Source organism: Montipora foliosa, chromosome 1 (genome assembly GCF_036669935.1).
Source record: "Montipora foliosa isolate CH-2021 chromosome 1, ASM3666993v2, whole genome shotgun sequence".
Lineage (NCBI taxonomy): Eukaryota > Metazoa > Cnidaria > Anthozoa > Scleractinia > Acroporidae > Montipora > Montipora foliosa.
In genome coordinates, this window is record NC_090869.1 from 41,040,664 (window position 1) to 41,053,163 (window position 12,500).

The 12,500-nt window shown below is 38.7% G+C and overlaps 1 protein-coding gene and 1 pseudogene across 2 annotated transcripts in view; one reads left to right on the forward strand and one right to left on the reverse strand.

Moving 5' to 3' along the window:
* LOC137998646 (1-phosphatidylinositol 4,5-bisphosphate phosphodiesterase gamma-1-like) overlaps positions 1-12,500 on the reverse strand; it is a 93,768-nt gene that overhangs the window by 54,227 nt on the left and 27,041 nt on the right. The window contains exon 1 of one of the 2 annotated variants that reach the window (XM_068844630.1): positions 489-615. The exons of the other annotated variant lie outside the window; for it this stretch is intronic. Within the exon in view, the coding sequence (XP_068700731.1) occupies positions 489-563 (75 nt within the window). The 5' untranslated portion in view covers positions 564-615. Of the gene's footprint in view, positions 1-488; positions 616-12,500 lie in introns of those variants that run through there. 2 annotated transcript variants of the gene reach the window in all.
* LOC137984324 (N-acetyllactosaminide beta-1,6-N-acetylglucosaminyl-transferase-like) lies at positions 2,194-10,557 on the forward strand (annotated as a pseudogene).

Below are 12,500 nucleotides of genomic sequence, written 5' to 3' on the forward strand. Positions count from 1 at the left end.
TCCGCTTCTCTGTGTTCATTTTATGTTTTCTTGTCACATTATCTTTTCCATGCAAATGTCTTCCAAGGAGCACTGTAAGTCCTTGTTACGTCGTGGTGAAGAAAATTGAAATAAAGTAAATGACAGCCAGGTACAACTTGCTGCAGCCTCATGTACTAATTCACTACTTAATGTTGTTGCGCACAAACAAGAAATACCAACTTGGGCAGGGGGTGTGCTGGCAAGGCTTGTATACTACCAAAACCACCGATCTGTGGAATGGGCCCGAATTATTAAGTCACTGCAAGCAAAACTTGGAATTGGCAAATCACACAAGACGGGATATAAAAATTAAATGCCAGCTCATGTTCATAGACAAGAAGTCACCTGATGACAGGAAAACAACCTTAGGAACTGGGGATCAGAGGTTACTGCTTGCTAAAACATTTAAATTTACATGTATGCTAAAATATCACTAATTCAGTTTAACAGCACATTTCAAATCTTACCTGAATAAGCTCCTTTAACCGCGCATTGCTCAGCTTTACATTTGCACGCTGGAAAAATGCCCTTAGCTCCTTCATACCAATAAAAGTGGCTGTTCTACAGGGCTGAAAACAAAGTGATGTAACATGTATATTAAATCTAAGAAGCTCATTACCTTAAACTCACAAATTCCCCATCACCATTTTAAACCCTGCATACTTATCTCGCATATGGCAGATTTTTCATATAATACTTAATTTTCATTTGAATTACCAACACAACTCCCGCAGTACAATGAACCTGAATTCTGCAAAGAACTGTCTACAAGTCATATTCAAAAAATGAAGGGAAGGTTATCAAAAGAAAACTGTGATTGTTTGTGTTTGTCCATCTCTTTCATTTTTATATTTATCTAGTAAATTTATTCTTGCCTAAGAAGCTAAAGGACAGTTCATTGCATAACTGAGCATTTATTGCTCAAAATAAATGTAAACCACAACTGTAAATTACACAAGTCACAATAACGTGTTACTTTTATCAGCCACAAACAATAAAAAATATTGTTAATTATTACTTATAAATAATAATTATCATTATCATTTCAAAGTAACAAAATGTACAATATACCTACAGTGTGCCGCATCATATAATGTTCAGTAAAATGCCAAAGGATTTTTACCAGCATTTGGCAAGAAAAATTCTTGAATTACCGGTAGTCAAGAAAAGGAAGGGGTCTTAACATTAATTTGAAAAGTTCTTGTAGAACACTACAAAAAATCTCAAAATTAAAATTATATAAGTATGAAATAGCCCAGTTTCATGGGTTTGTTTGTCACATTGCATCCAACACCCTTGGATATGAGCATTTACGGTAGTTGCTTATGGAGAACCTAACCCCCTAAAATATGCAAAAAATTTACATGCAGATCTTTGGCTTGAACCTTTCAGCCTTCACATATACTTTGTGACTTTATAGTATTTTATTTACTGCTTGTCCTTTTTATAAAATAATGTGACAGGAGTAATTTTTTAAATTGTGACAGTGGTCAGTTGGCAGACAGACTCCTTAAAAGCAACTCTGGGCTAATCGTGCTGGGGAAATGTTTTTCTTATACCTTTAACTATCTTTAATGCTCCATTATAGTCAGGCAACAAGTGTAGTCCCATGGGAATTTTAGGCTGAAAGCACACAACCGATAATGATTGTGTTGAAGGGACCTTAAAGAACATGAAAAATTTTGGTGGCACTTTTGTAACTTGCACCGAGTGGTTTTGTGGAGATTTTTAAAATGATGTAGCATGGAAACGAGGCTCTGGCATTAAAACGGCCATAACTTTCCATTATTTTTACCAAATAACACCAAGTGATTAAGCTGATGTTCTATCATTTAAGCTATCCCCAGTTACAATACCATGCAGGATGAAAACAAGGGTCTAAAAATACAAATTATAGCAATACATAGATATTTCTATATTTGGGTCTGTGTGGCATATCACCTTTATAATAATATTTATATAGCACCTATCCAAAAATCTGCTCCAGACATACAACACTAGCAAAAACAATGAGGTAAACCAAGAGCTTACGTTGGCGCCGGATGGCGCTGTACAGTTCACACCCTTGATAATATTTAACATTTACAATAACTTTAAATAATATCAGTATAACTTCAACCTTACATGGACAACAAAACTGAACAATACAATATGAAATTAACAATGTGCACAATGGCCGCTGATTCAGGTGAGCTCATCCGCCCTTTGACAGGTCTTTTTTTATTCCTGCTGGTTGTCACTCCTCCCTGTTCACCACTGAAGAAGCTGGTGGGAGAGCCAGTTTAGATGTCAACCACCCGTCCATGTGGTAGGTAGTACTTGTTACATGTACATGTTGCCAGTAGCAGGTTCCAACCTAACCTGACTTATATCAGCATCTCAGCATACAGTAACAAAAAGGTTGTAGTTCTCGTGTAAGCTGTCTAGTTATCACTTACATCACTCTCATAATCTAAATTGTCATCGGCTTCTTCATCTTCATCATCTACCAGGTTATCACACGTCATCCATATGTGGTGAGTAGCTGTTCAAGTCAGTGCAGTTGAGTTGGACTTTCCAACAACTGCACCTATGAGATGAACATCAGCTTTTGTGTAACCACACTTAACCAACTGGGTGACGGCTGCTGGTGAAGGAGGTAGTAACGTCATGTCTGTTACTCACTTTTTGTCTTCTTACTTCGAGCCAAAGGCTTCTGGTGAGGGTAGCTGTGGATAAGGTACTGTGTCTACCACACAAGTTCTAGGTAGTTGCTCTCTTTATGGCCTGCCAAAGTGCTTCTTGTGTAGGTGCATGGTAATTCTCAGACTCAGCTCTAACTATCTTAACTCACAAACATTGGCAATTGTGGTTTCAGGTTTCAGGGAAATACACTTGACAGACAAGTTTATCCATGATGTCAAGGTCTCTTCTGTTGACAGGTCTCTATTGCCAAAGTTGACAAGGGAAGTAATGCTGTCTTCATCTGCTTCCTTCAATATCTTCTACCATGTGGCCTTTCCTTTGTGTGACATCAGCACCACTCAAAGTATGAAGACCACGTAGTGCTGCAGCAACCTTTGAATGGCCAAGGGTCTGCACAATACGCTTTAACTTGATCACATGGTGCCATGTTCCAGTTCCAGTCACAAAATTCTGTAGTAGATAGAAACTTGGTCACCTTGCGTTCATCGTCTGGTAGCTGATTTCAAAGAAAGAGCAACTTCATATCTGTCAAAGACCAAGCGAATTTCATCATTGTCCCTGTACTTCTGGAGACCTGCATTGGTAAAATGCTGAGCAAGATCAGCACAGGTTTTTATGGCAGCTGGGTTGTGAAGTGCCTGAAATTCTGCCATGCTATCTACAATTGCCACTTGGTTTTCGTGGATCTGCTAATGGTGCATCACCAGGTAGAGTGGCAGCAAAGAAGATTAAAGGACGTGCCAAAGAACAATAGAAGGAAACTAACCTGCATGACAATGAACTGTCGAAGCGCTAAAAACAAAATAGCAGACATCGCTGCTGTAATAGATCAACATAAACCTGATATCATCTTTGGTACTGAATCCTGGTTAAACTCGAACATTGAAGTAACGAAATATTTCCAAATGGCTACAAAATCTTCAGAAAAGACCGTCCTGACGACTGCCACGGCGGAGGCGTTTTCCAGGCAGTGAAAAACAATATTACAATAACACATCATTCGGACCTGGACACCGACTGCGAAATTATTGGACCCAATGTCAGCTAGCAGACAAGAAAACAAAATCACTGCTATTTGGATCATATTATCGACCAAATTCTTCCAACGTTATAAGCCTCGATGAGCTAGATGCATCACTGTTAAAACTTGGGAATGGCGTGCATAAAAATAACATCATTGTTTCCGGTGATTTCAATGCTCCTGATACTAGCTGGGATACTGAATATTCAAGCCAATCTCCTGCCTCTGATAGACTGCTAGAAATAATCGATGATCATGATCGGAGTCAACACGTCAAAGAACCAACTAGAAAGGATAGAAATAAATACCGGTACACAAAACACCTTAGACCTAATTCTCTCCAATAATTTCAACATCATCGAAAATGTCAGGCGCACCAGTGGCTCAGTTGGTTGAGCATTGGGCTGTCATGCGGGAGGTCGTCAGTTCGACTCCGGCCGGACCAACACTCAGGGTCTTAAATTACTGAGGAGAATGTGGTGCCTTTGTAATTACATCTGCAAACGGTTATACTTTCTAGTCTTCTCAGATAATGACTGTAATCCGTAGGTCCCGTCTCTTAAACATTGTTGGAAATTAAATAGTATGGGACTTTAAAGAACCCACACACTTTTCAACAAGAGTAGGGGACATAGTCCCAGTGTTGTGGTCTAACCTAAGCTGGACGGAGGCATCTTTCACTTCCATAAAAATTAATTGTAAACTGCATAACAAGTAGTCTGGCTAAAGTCCCCCACAAAAGTATTGTAAATTAGTCCTGAAAAGCCCCGTGGGGGAGAGACTAATAGCAAATCATTGTATCATTGTATCAGCGTCGTTCCTGGTATTAGTGATCATGACATTGTGTTATTTCACTGTGAACACTTCTTGCTGAAGAAAGAAAAATGTCAAACGCAAAATATTCATTAGAAAAAAAGTCGACTCTACTCGCATTAAAGAAGAACTTACAAAACTATCACTTCATATGGAGACAAGGGGCTTCAACTCAATCGACTAAAAATGGAGCTGCTTTGAAGATAACATCCACCATATAATGGATTTTTTCATCCCCTCAAAGTGGACTAGCTCAATGATATAATCTTCCATGGTTCAATCATTCTTTGAAACGTCTAGCCAGGTGTAAACAAAGGCTTTCTCAACAAAAAAAACTTCTGGAAAACAAAATGATTGGAAGGGCATTCCGTGTAGCTAGAAAACTAATGCATAAAAGGCTTAAAGAAGCAAGGAATGCATATAATTTCTGATGATCTAGGTGAAGCGTATTTGACAAGAAAAACCCTAAGCGATTCTGGTCATTACAATGTACATTGAAACAAACTGAAAAAAGAAGAGCCTGGGATTGCAGATTTCTGACAAAATAAATGGCTCCATAATTAACGATAACATAATCATAAAGTTGACATACTAAATAATTCAATTCTCAAATGTCTTTAACTCAAGAAGAGTGTATCAAACCATCAATGATGAAAATGGTAGCGTACAGTATCCATGGAAAACCTCTTGTTGTCTTGGATGGAATCCTTTCTCACTAAGAGGGTCCAAACTTTCATCCTGTAACGGGGGGCTTGTCAACATCTCCCTCTTCCTCAGTGACCTCAGGGTGTTACCACAAGGGTCAGTACTAGGCCCGTTGTTTGTTCCCTAACCTCATTACATTAATGACCTGACCAAAACGGTCTGACCTTACATGTCAAGCTGTTTGCCAACTTGAACCACTCTTTTGTACAGCCAGTGTGTGGCGCTTGCTGCCCGTTTTCACGTGGATTGCACAATCTCAAGGACAATATCAACAAACTCGAAAATTTGGCAACATGAGCGGCAGATCAATTTTCTCCTTGCCACCGTCTGCAAACATATCCGTGCATTTTCACCATAAGCAATGCCCTCCCTAAACCGGACATACTTTTTCTGTGGCACGCCGGTGCCCGTCACAAACTTGACACACAGTAGCACTCCGTGCATCGTCACAGCACCTTGGAATCTTGACTGTTTAACAGTAACTAAAGCCTGGAATGCTGAACACACCCTCTCCTTCTATCTCCAACGGCAAGGTGAGTGGTTGATCTTGGAGTTGATCAACGAGAATCAATCTCTGGCACTGGCCCCAGGAAAGTACGTGAAACAGCACTACTCTACGCAAGCAGCATTCGATCTGACCCCAAACTTGGGAGTACGCAAGGCGGGCGCACTAATGCGGACCCACCACTACTACAAAAGATAGTTTCACAAACCTTGGAGAGGAGTTCAAAGAAAAAAAGCTGCTCGTGTTTCTGCCTGCAAACACGTCACGGGACATACCTCAAAACAAGGCAAGTGGTCACAGTCACATGTGATCCTGATCTGAATTGGGACACATTAGTGAAACAAGGAAGAAAGAAAAAACAGATTGACTCTAATGTACAAACTTAGTTCAATAACCTAGTAGACAGTGTAAACACAGAACACTTAATATACAAAACAGTGATAAAAAGAACACGCAAAAGCCCATGCTTTTAAAGTATTATAGGAATGCCAAAAGTATCTACGGACGTCTTTAAGTTTTCTTTCTTTCCTAGCTGCAATATACAGAGTGGAAACTGCACTGGCCGCCTCGACTTAGTAACATTGCAAGTCCATTATCTGATTTTAAGTTATAATTTAGGAAAGCACGTGGAAATAAGTAAAGTAAATTCCAATTATGAATTATCATTTTATTTATCTTCTTATTTCCAGGACCTATATTTACCTTTTTATTTTATTACACTTATGCATATATTTTTTTTTAGCTTTTTTTACAGTCTTGATGTGATGTCCTGAAAAGATTTTATCTACATAAATTTTAGATGAAGAATGTAGGGTGGTGAAATTTCCTCAAAATGTAAGTTAGGTATTGCTATTGTATGTGTAGATAGCGTTGTTTCAGCTTTTTTTTTTGGTATTGTCCCAAGGGATAGCTTACATAATATAATATCAACTAACTCATTGAGATACATAATCTGCATTTATTTTGGTCGATAGTTGGTGAAAATAATGGACAGTTATTGGCCATTTTAATGTCCTAGAGGCCTCCTTTCCATGCGAGGGGGGACAACATACATTCATTTGGAAAAGTCTCCAGAAAAAAGTCTTCGAACGCAAAGTTACAGACACGTGCCACCAAAATTTGTCATGGTTCTTTTCTAGTTTACTAAAGGTCCCCTTATTCACATTTCGATCAGTTGTTTGTTTGCACCCTCATAATTCCCACAATGGACTGTCCGTTTTTGAAATTTGCTCCTGGGATATTATCATAGAAACAAAATGCTTACATTTGTAATTATACTGATGCAAAATGAGTGGATCTTCTTTTTATTCTTTACTCTGCAGTTCTCATGTGTGCTTAAGGCTTAAGGCTGAAATTCTATTGATTCCCAATAGCAGTGCAACTATAACATTACTAAACCCACTCATTCCATTCTATAGGTCTCCTTTGCAGTCGTCTTTCAGAATGTCACGCAATGCTTCACGAAAGGAAAAGAGCTGCTCAAATTGGGACAACATTCCTTTATGGTGAATTGACGTCAATCCACAGCTACAAGTTCCATTTTCTCGGAAAATGGAAGCTGTATCAAGCAACTCAATCACAGAATACTTCATCTGTTTCATTGAAAGCGCACGGATCCGCCAAAACTGTGCACGTTTTTCAAAGCCACGCATTGACCATGAATGCAACCATAAGTGGAGGAACGGGAATGGAGAATGAAGAAAGCATGTAAATATAAATCACATTATTGCGATATTTTTATTGAATTCAAAAATCAAAGTCTCGTTATTCTCAACTGCCACTATGCACTGAAGAATCAATCACTGAAACGACCAAGCAAACAAAATGGTCTAGTCTAAAATCTGACAGCGTCTGTAACCAAAACCTAGGTAATACAATGTAGCAAGGCTTTTGGTTTCTGTTATGGTAGATGCAGGGTTTTTGACTCAGGTCAAAAACACAAGATTCGAAATCCGCAGCCACAAACCAGGTCAATATACCGACAAGAATTTCCAGTACGGTTAGTACTGTTGCAAAAATTATGGGTTACATACTACTTTTGCCGCGCCAAAAACTAAAATACATGTACTCTTTCTTGGATAGTCAAGATTGTTTTCGGAGTTTCCCCCAATCCATAATACCTACCATGAGGCTGCCAGAATATTGCAATGCATGATTTCCTCACACTCGTTCAAAAACTAGCATGCCAGTGTTTGAACAAGGACACTTGTCAAGGAAAAAATTGTCATATTTTTCCATTTACACTGCCAAGGAAGACTTGACAAGGATTAGTTGTAAAGGAAAACTTGCTATTGTAAATGAGGCTTTAGAAACGAAGGACCTCACGGAAACTGAAACTTGAAAAACGATTTTATTTCTAGGTCATCTTCCACTTTCTTTAGAAAAGAAATTCAGAAGATCTTGCGATTTTTATCTTAGAATTAATGACCTCACTGTAAAAAACCATTTACTGTTTTCTTTCTACTCGGAGGTCCAGTTGGGGGTCGAGTGTGGGCGTCCACGTTTTGTACCGTCCCGGCACAAAACCTATTAAAATCTCCCCACAATTCCACGTGGGAACCGTCGTTAAATTACTACAAGCATAATTGAACATCTCCCTCCCCGTCAGCAACATTTCTACCGTTTAGGTAAACTAGTACTAATGGTAGTTATGATGTTAAATATATAATTATTAGCGCTGAAAAGGCAACATTCCACCTCTTATATTTTCCTTTATTATTGATTCTATGTCTGTTGTCGTTTCTTCTCTCAACCAATTTTGTTTTGGCATATTTCCTTCCTTTGCAGAACTCACGAAAAGTATTCCAAAAGGCTGCAAGAGGAGAAACACAAGAAGATTTGTACCTTTTCTGTGCATTTTCTTCGTCGGAACATACATTGTTTGCACACCGGTGTGCCAGTACGTCAAGAATAACAGAAAGGTAATGCTTTTTTCTAATAAATTATAATACGAAAAGTTATTGGGCGCGTGGTGCGCCGAAGGAGGAGATTCCACAGCGTGGCACATTTGAGTCACAAAAACAGTGTTCACCAACCGTTTCTTCAAGGTGTCTTTTCGCTTGACTGCAAAATTTGGAACACCCTTTAGTATTATGTTAAATGTGTCTCGTCGTCAAAATAAGCAAACTACTGCTTGACAAAACTCGCTTCAAATACCGACCTTAGTTTCTATCTACGAATTCCAAATCGTTTGCAAGAACGAGTTTCTAAATTCACTTCGCATACTTCAGACAATCAGTTGCTGACAAATTATAGTTCTTTAAAAAACCTCCTTACGACCCGAGAAGAGAGCGTTCTGCGGATGCGATGGGCTTGTAATTGAACTCCTGGACACTGTCTATTGTATATAAAATCAAGAGGTAGTTAATCCTGCGTTGGCAGTAGGGTTTTAGCTCCAGAATATATATTAAAGATGCAAGCCTACGTTGCAGGAAACAAGCAAAACCAAGGAGCATAAACCAAATGATGTAACTACACGTTAAAGTTTTGGTTCTTTGGCCTCATCCAAGAAAAAAGCACGGCTTTACGTCTTTCAAATTTACATGAGAAGAGAGAGCCAAAAGAACAAACCAACTCAATCCTCACAGGACACCGAACCCAGGAATTCAACCCGGGAGACTTTGTTGAAACATTAGTACAGTACAGCTGCCTGTGTTAATACCCACAGTTTTTATATGCTTTTTCTCTTCCCCACAGGAACCCACAACGTGGTCGGAATGCGAGCGGATCATTAGCAAAAATTCTTGGTGTTTCTTTTCCAAATTCGGAAATTGGTTTTGCGCCGATAAAAAACCAACAGAAACAGAAGTGTATTCCCGTTATGAAGAAAAAGGGTGCAATGATGTAAAAGAGGAATTTTTCCCTCATCCCTCTCCCACGCAAGAAGAAAAAGACTTCCCCATTGCTTATGCAATGGTTATTCACAAACGCAGATCTTGTAGAGAAGGTTTTACAATCCATCTATATGCCTCAGAATGTTTACTGCATACACGTGGATGTCAAATCATCTGAAGCATTTCGAAAAGCAATACGAGCCATGACTGCTTGCCTTGACAACGTTTTCTGACTGATAAAGTTGTCGACGTGATATGGCCTCGTGTTAGCATTCTTCACGCGCAAATTAACTGTCTAGGGGATTTAATGAAGAGCTCAGTAAAATGGAAATATTTTATGCATGTTACTGGGCAAGAGTTACCCCTTTACAATAATGCCGAAATCGTGCGAGCGCTCGCCAATCTGAATGGTTCCAACAACATCGAGAGTTTTTGCAGTTCCAATCAATAATTGGCATCGATATATGTATTCCCATAGAGCTGAAAAGGTGGAAGGAGGCCAGTTTCATGCGAGTAACTCATGGCGAAGACGATCTTTACGAAGCGTCCTCCACCATGGGGAATTCGCATCAAGAAAGGGTCCAATTTTGTAGCACTCACACGAGAAGCAGCGAATTATGTTCTTTATGATAAAGTAGCGATTGATTTTTTGTCCTGGCTTAATGACACTTCCTCGCCTGACGAGGTATTCTACTCATCCCTTCACCAACATCCGGGATTCCCAGGTGGTATCTATGGTAGCCAGCCGGAGTGGATAATGCGCGCTGTTAGTTGGAAATATACAGATGGTGTTTGCTGTGGCAATGGATCCGGGAAGTGTGCTGGCTGACGACACGAGACCTAAACTGGGTACTGGGTGCAAATTTTCGCAAGAAAATCTTCGTCACCAAGATACCATTTGACCACAGGGATGATATTGTTAATGTTTGGCTTTAGCACGCTCGACAAGAAGGTATGGGCAGGTACTACTTTAATGTCTTAGTCTTAAGGACGTTCGCACGAAAAATATCAAAAAAGGGTCGGTAGTTTTTTAATAAATCACAGACGTCTCAGGTGTACAACCCTTCTTCAGTGTGAAGAAAACTGTTGAAATATGCAATCAGAAGGAAGCGCGCACTCTGAAGAAGGGTTCTACACCTGAAACATCTGTGATTTTTTAAGGAAAAGTAAAGACAATTTTGATGTTTGTTTTATATCACTCTACTTGTTAACTCATATTGTACACAATTCCATATCATTTAAATGTGAATGCTGCATTATAATGCATGTACAAAACACCTGGGAGATTTTTAATTGGGTACAACATTGGTTGCCGATTGGGGCGCCTTAATTAGGTGTGAATGAAATAAGTTTTAACTAGTACTCAAGTATCCCAACCTCTTGTTCTTCTAAAAGGAACCTTTGAAAGTTGAGCAATGGCACATAGGTCCTGCAGAAAGAAAATCAGCTTAACACATAATTGTGTTACTGGTAATTGGTAATTGGTAATTCCCCCCCCCCCCCAATAAAATTGGCAGTCCTTTTATTAATAACCCATTCCCTTTGAAGAGTAACACTTTCGACTTTACAAAGCCAGCCAGACAGCTTTACTCATCAACTGAGGGTCGGTTTAGAAGTGAAACGGTGATTTTACTCAGTCCAATGTCAGATTATTTTTAATTAATCAATAGGATCCAGTTCAGGAATGAATGGATTAATCACTTGATCTTCATATCTTGACAAATTTTTTTTCCTTGCAAATTTGTAGTAGACTTGGGCACACTACCCAGCACTGTGTTGCTTTTCTTTTAATAATGCCATTGCAGCATTCATAGCAACAACAACAGTTATTCAGATTTAAATAATAAAAATTAATAGCATTTTCGCTCTTACCCATTTTCTATGTAATCATCAAACCGCAATACTAACTGCAAAGAAAAGAAAGAAAAGACATCTCCTGAGAATAGTATTTTTAAAACAACTTCCGTTATTTTTCTAAGATAACCAGTACGGTGTTATAACAATATTTATTACCAATTTTAATATTCATGTCAACATTATAAATTCAATTTATTGAAGACAAATGCAATCATGCCTTTTTTTCTGTTCCATCACCTACCTCTTTAACAGTCATTGTTGCATCATAAATTTACGAAATCCTTCAAAGTCAATGTGGCCCTCCCCTCTTCCTGCCATCTGTGATAAAGTTGAACACCAAATAAACAATAAAACAGAATATTCCTACCAAATATAACATTTTTTTACTCACCTCAATTTAATCTTTTTACAGATTAAATTACATTAACCTACAGTGTAGTAATAGTTGACACTAGAGCTGTCCCCACTGTTACATGTAAGTATACAGCTGCATACAGAATTCAATATGTCCAGGGCTCAGGTAGAGGAATGGTCATTTACAAAGGAAGCAGCTTTGGCATAAGGAAATTCATGTTGAAGAGGGAAGAGATGGTGTACAAGTCGAAATAGAAACTAGAGGAAACGCAAGATTCAATATTTACAGTTGCAATTTTGCCACTGTTTCTCAAAAATGTAACATACTGAAAGGGATGCAGTTTGTTAGTCTTCATTAAAGTAATGAGTAACTACTGATGTTGCACGGTTTAGTGTCAATGCCGCTTACTGTATTTATTCAATTTTACGCCCAGGGTGCTTATTTAATTTTTGGACGCTTATTCGAGCTGCGCGCTTCTTCGAGGTTGGGCGCTTATCAAAATAATGTTCACCATTTTCAGTAAGTAAAACGTTTATTTTGTAACAAAAGAAGACAAAATATTAAAGCATATAAATTGTAACTGTTCATTGTTCGGTTTACGTATGCCCAGGTCTAACAACTCACTGTTCGGTCTTGCAGAAGTCTCTTTAGCTATCATTATTCTCAATCAACTTCAATGTCATCGTCGCTCAGTGCAATAAGTGA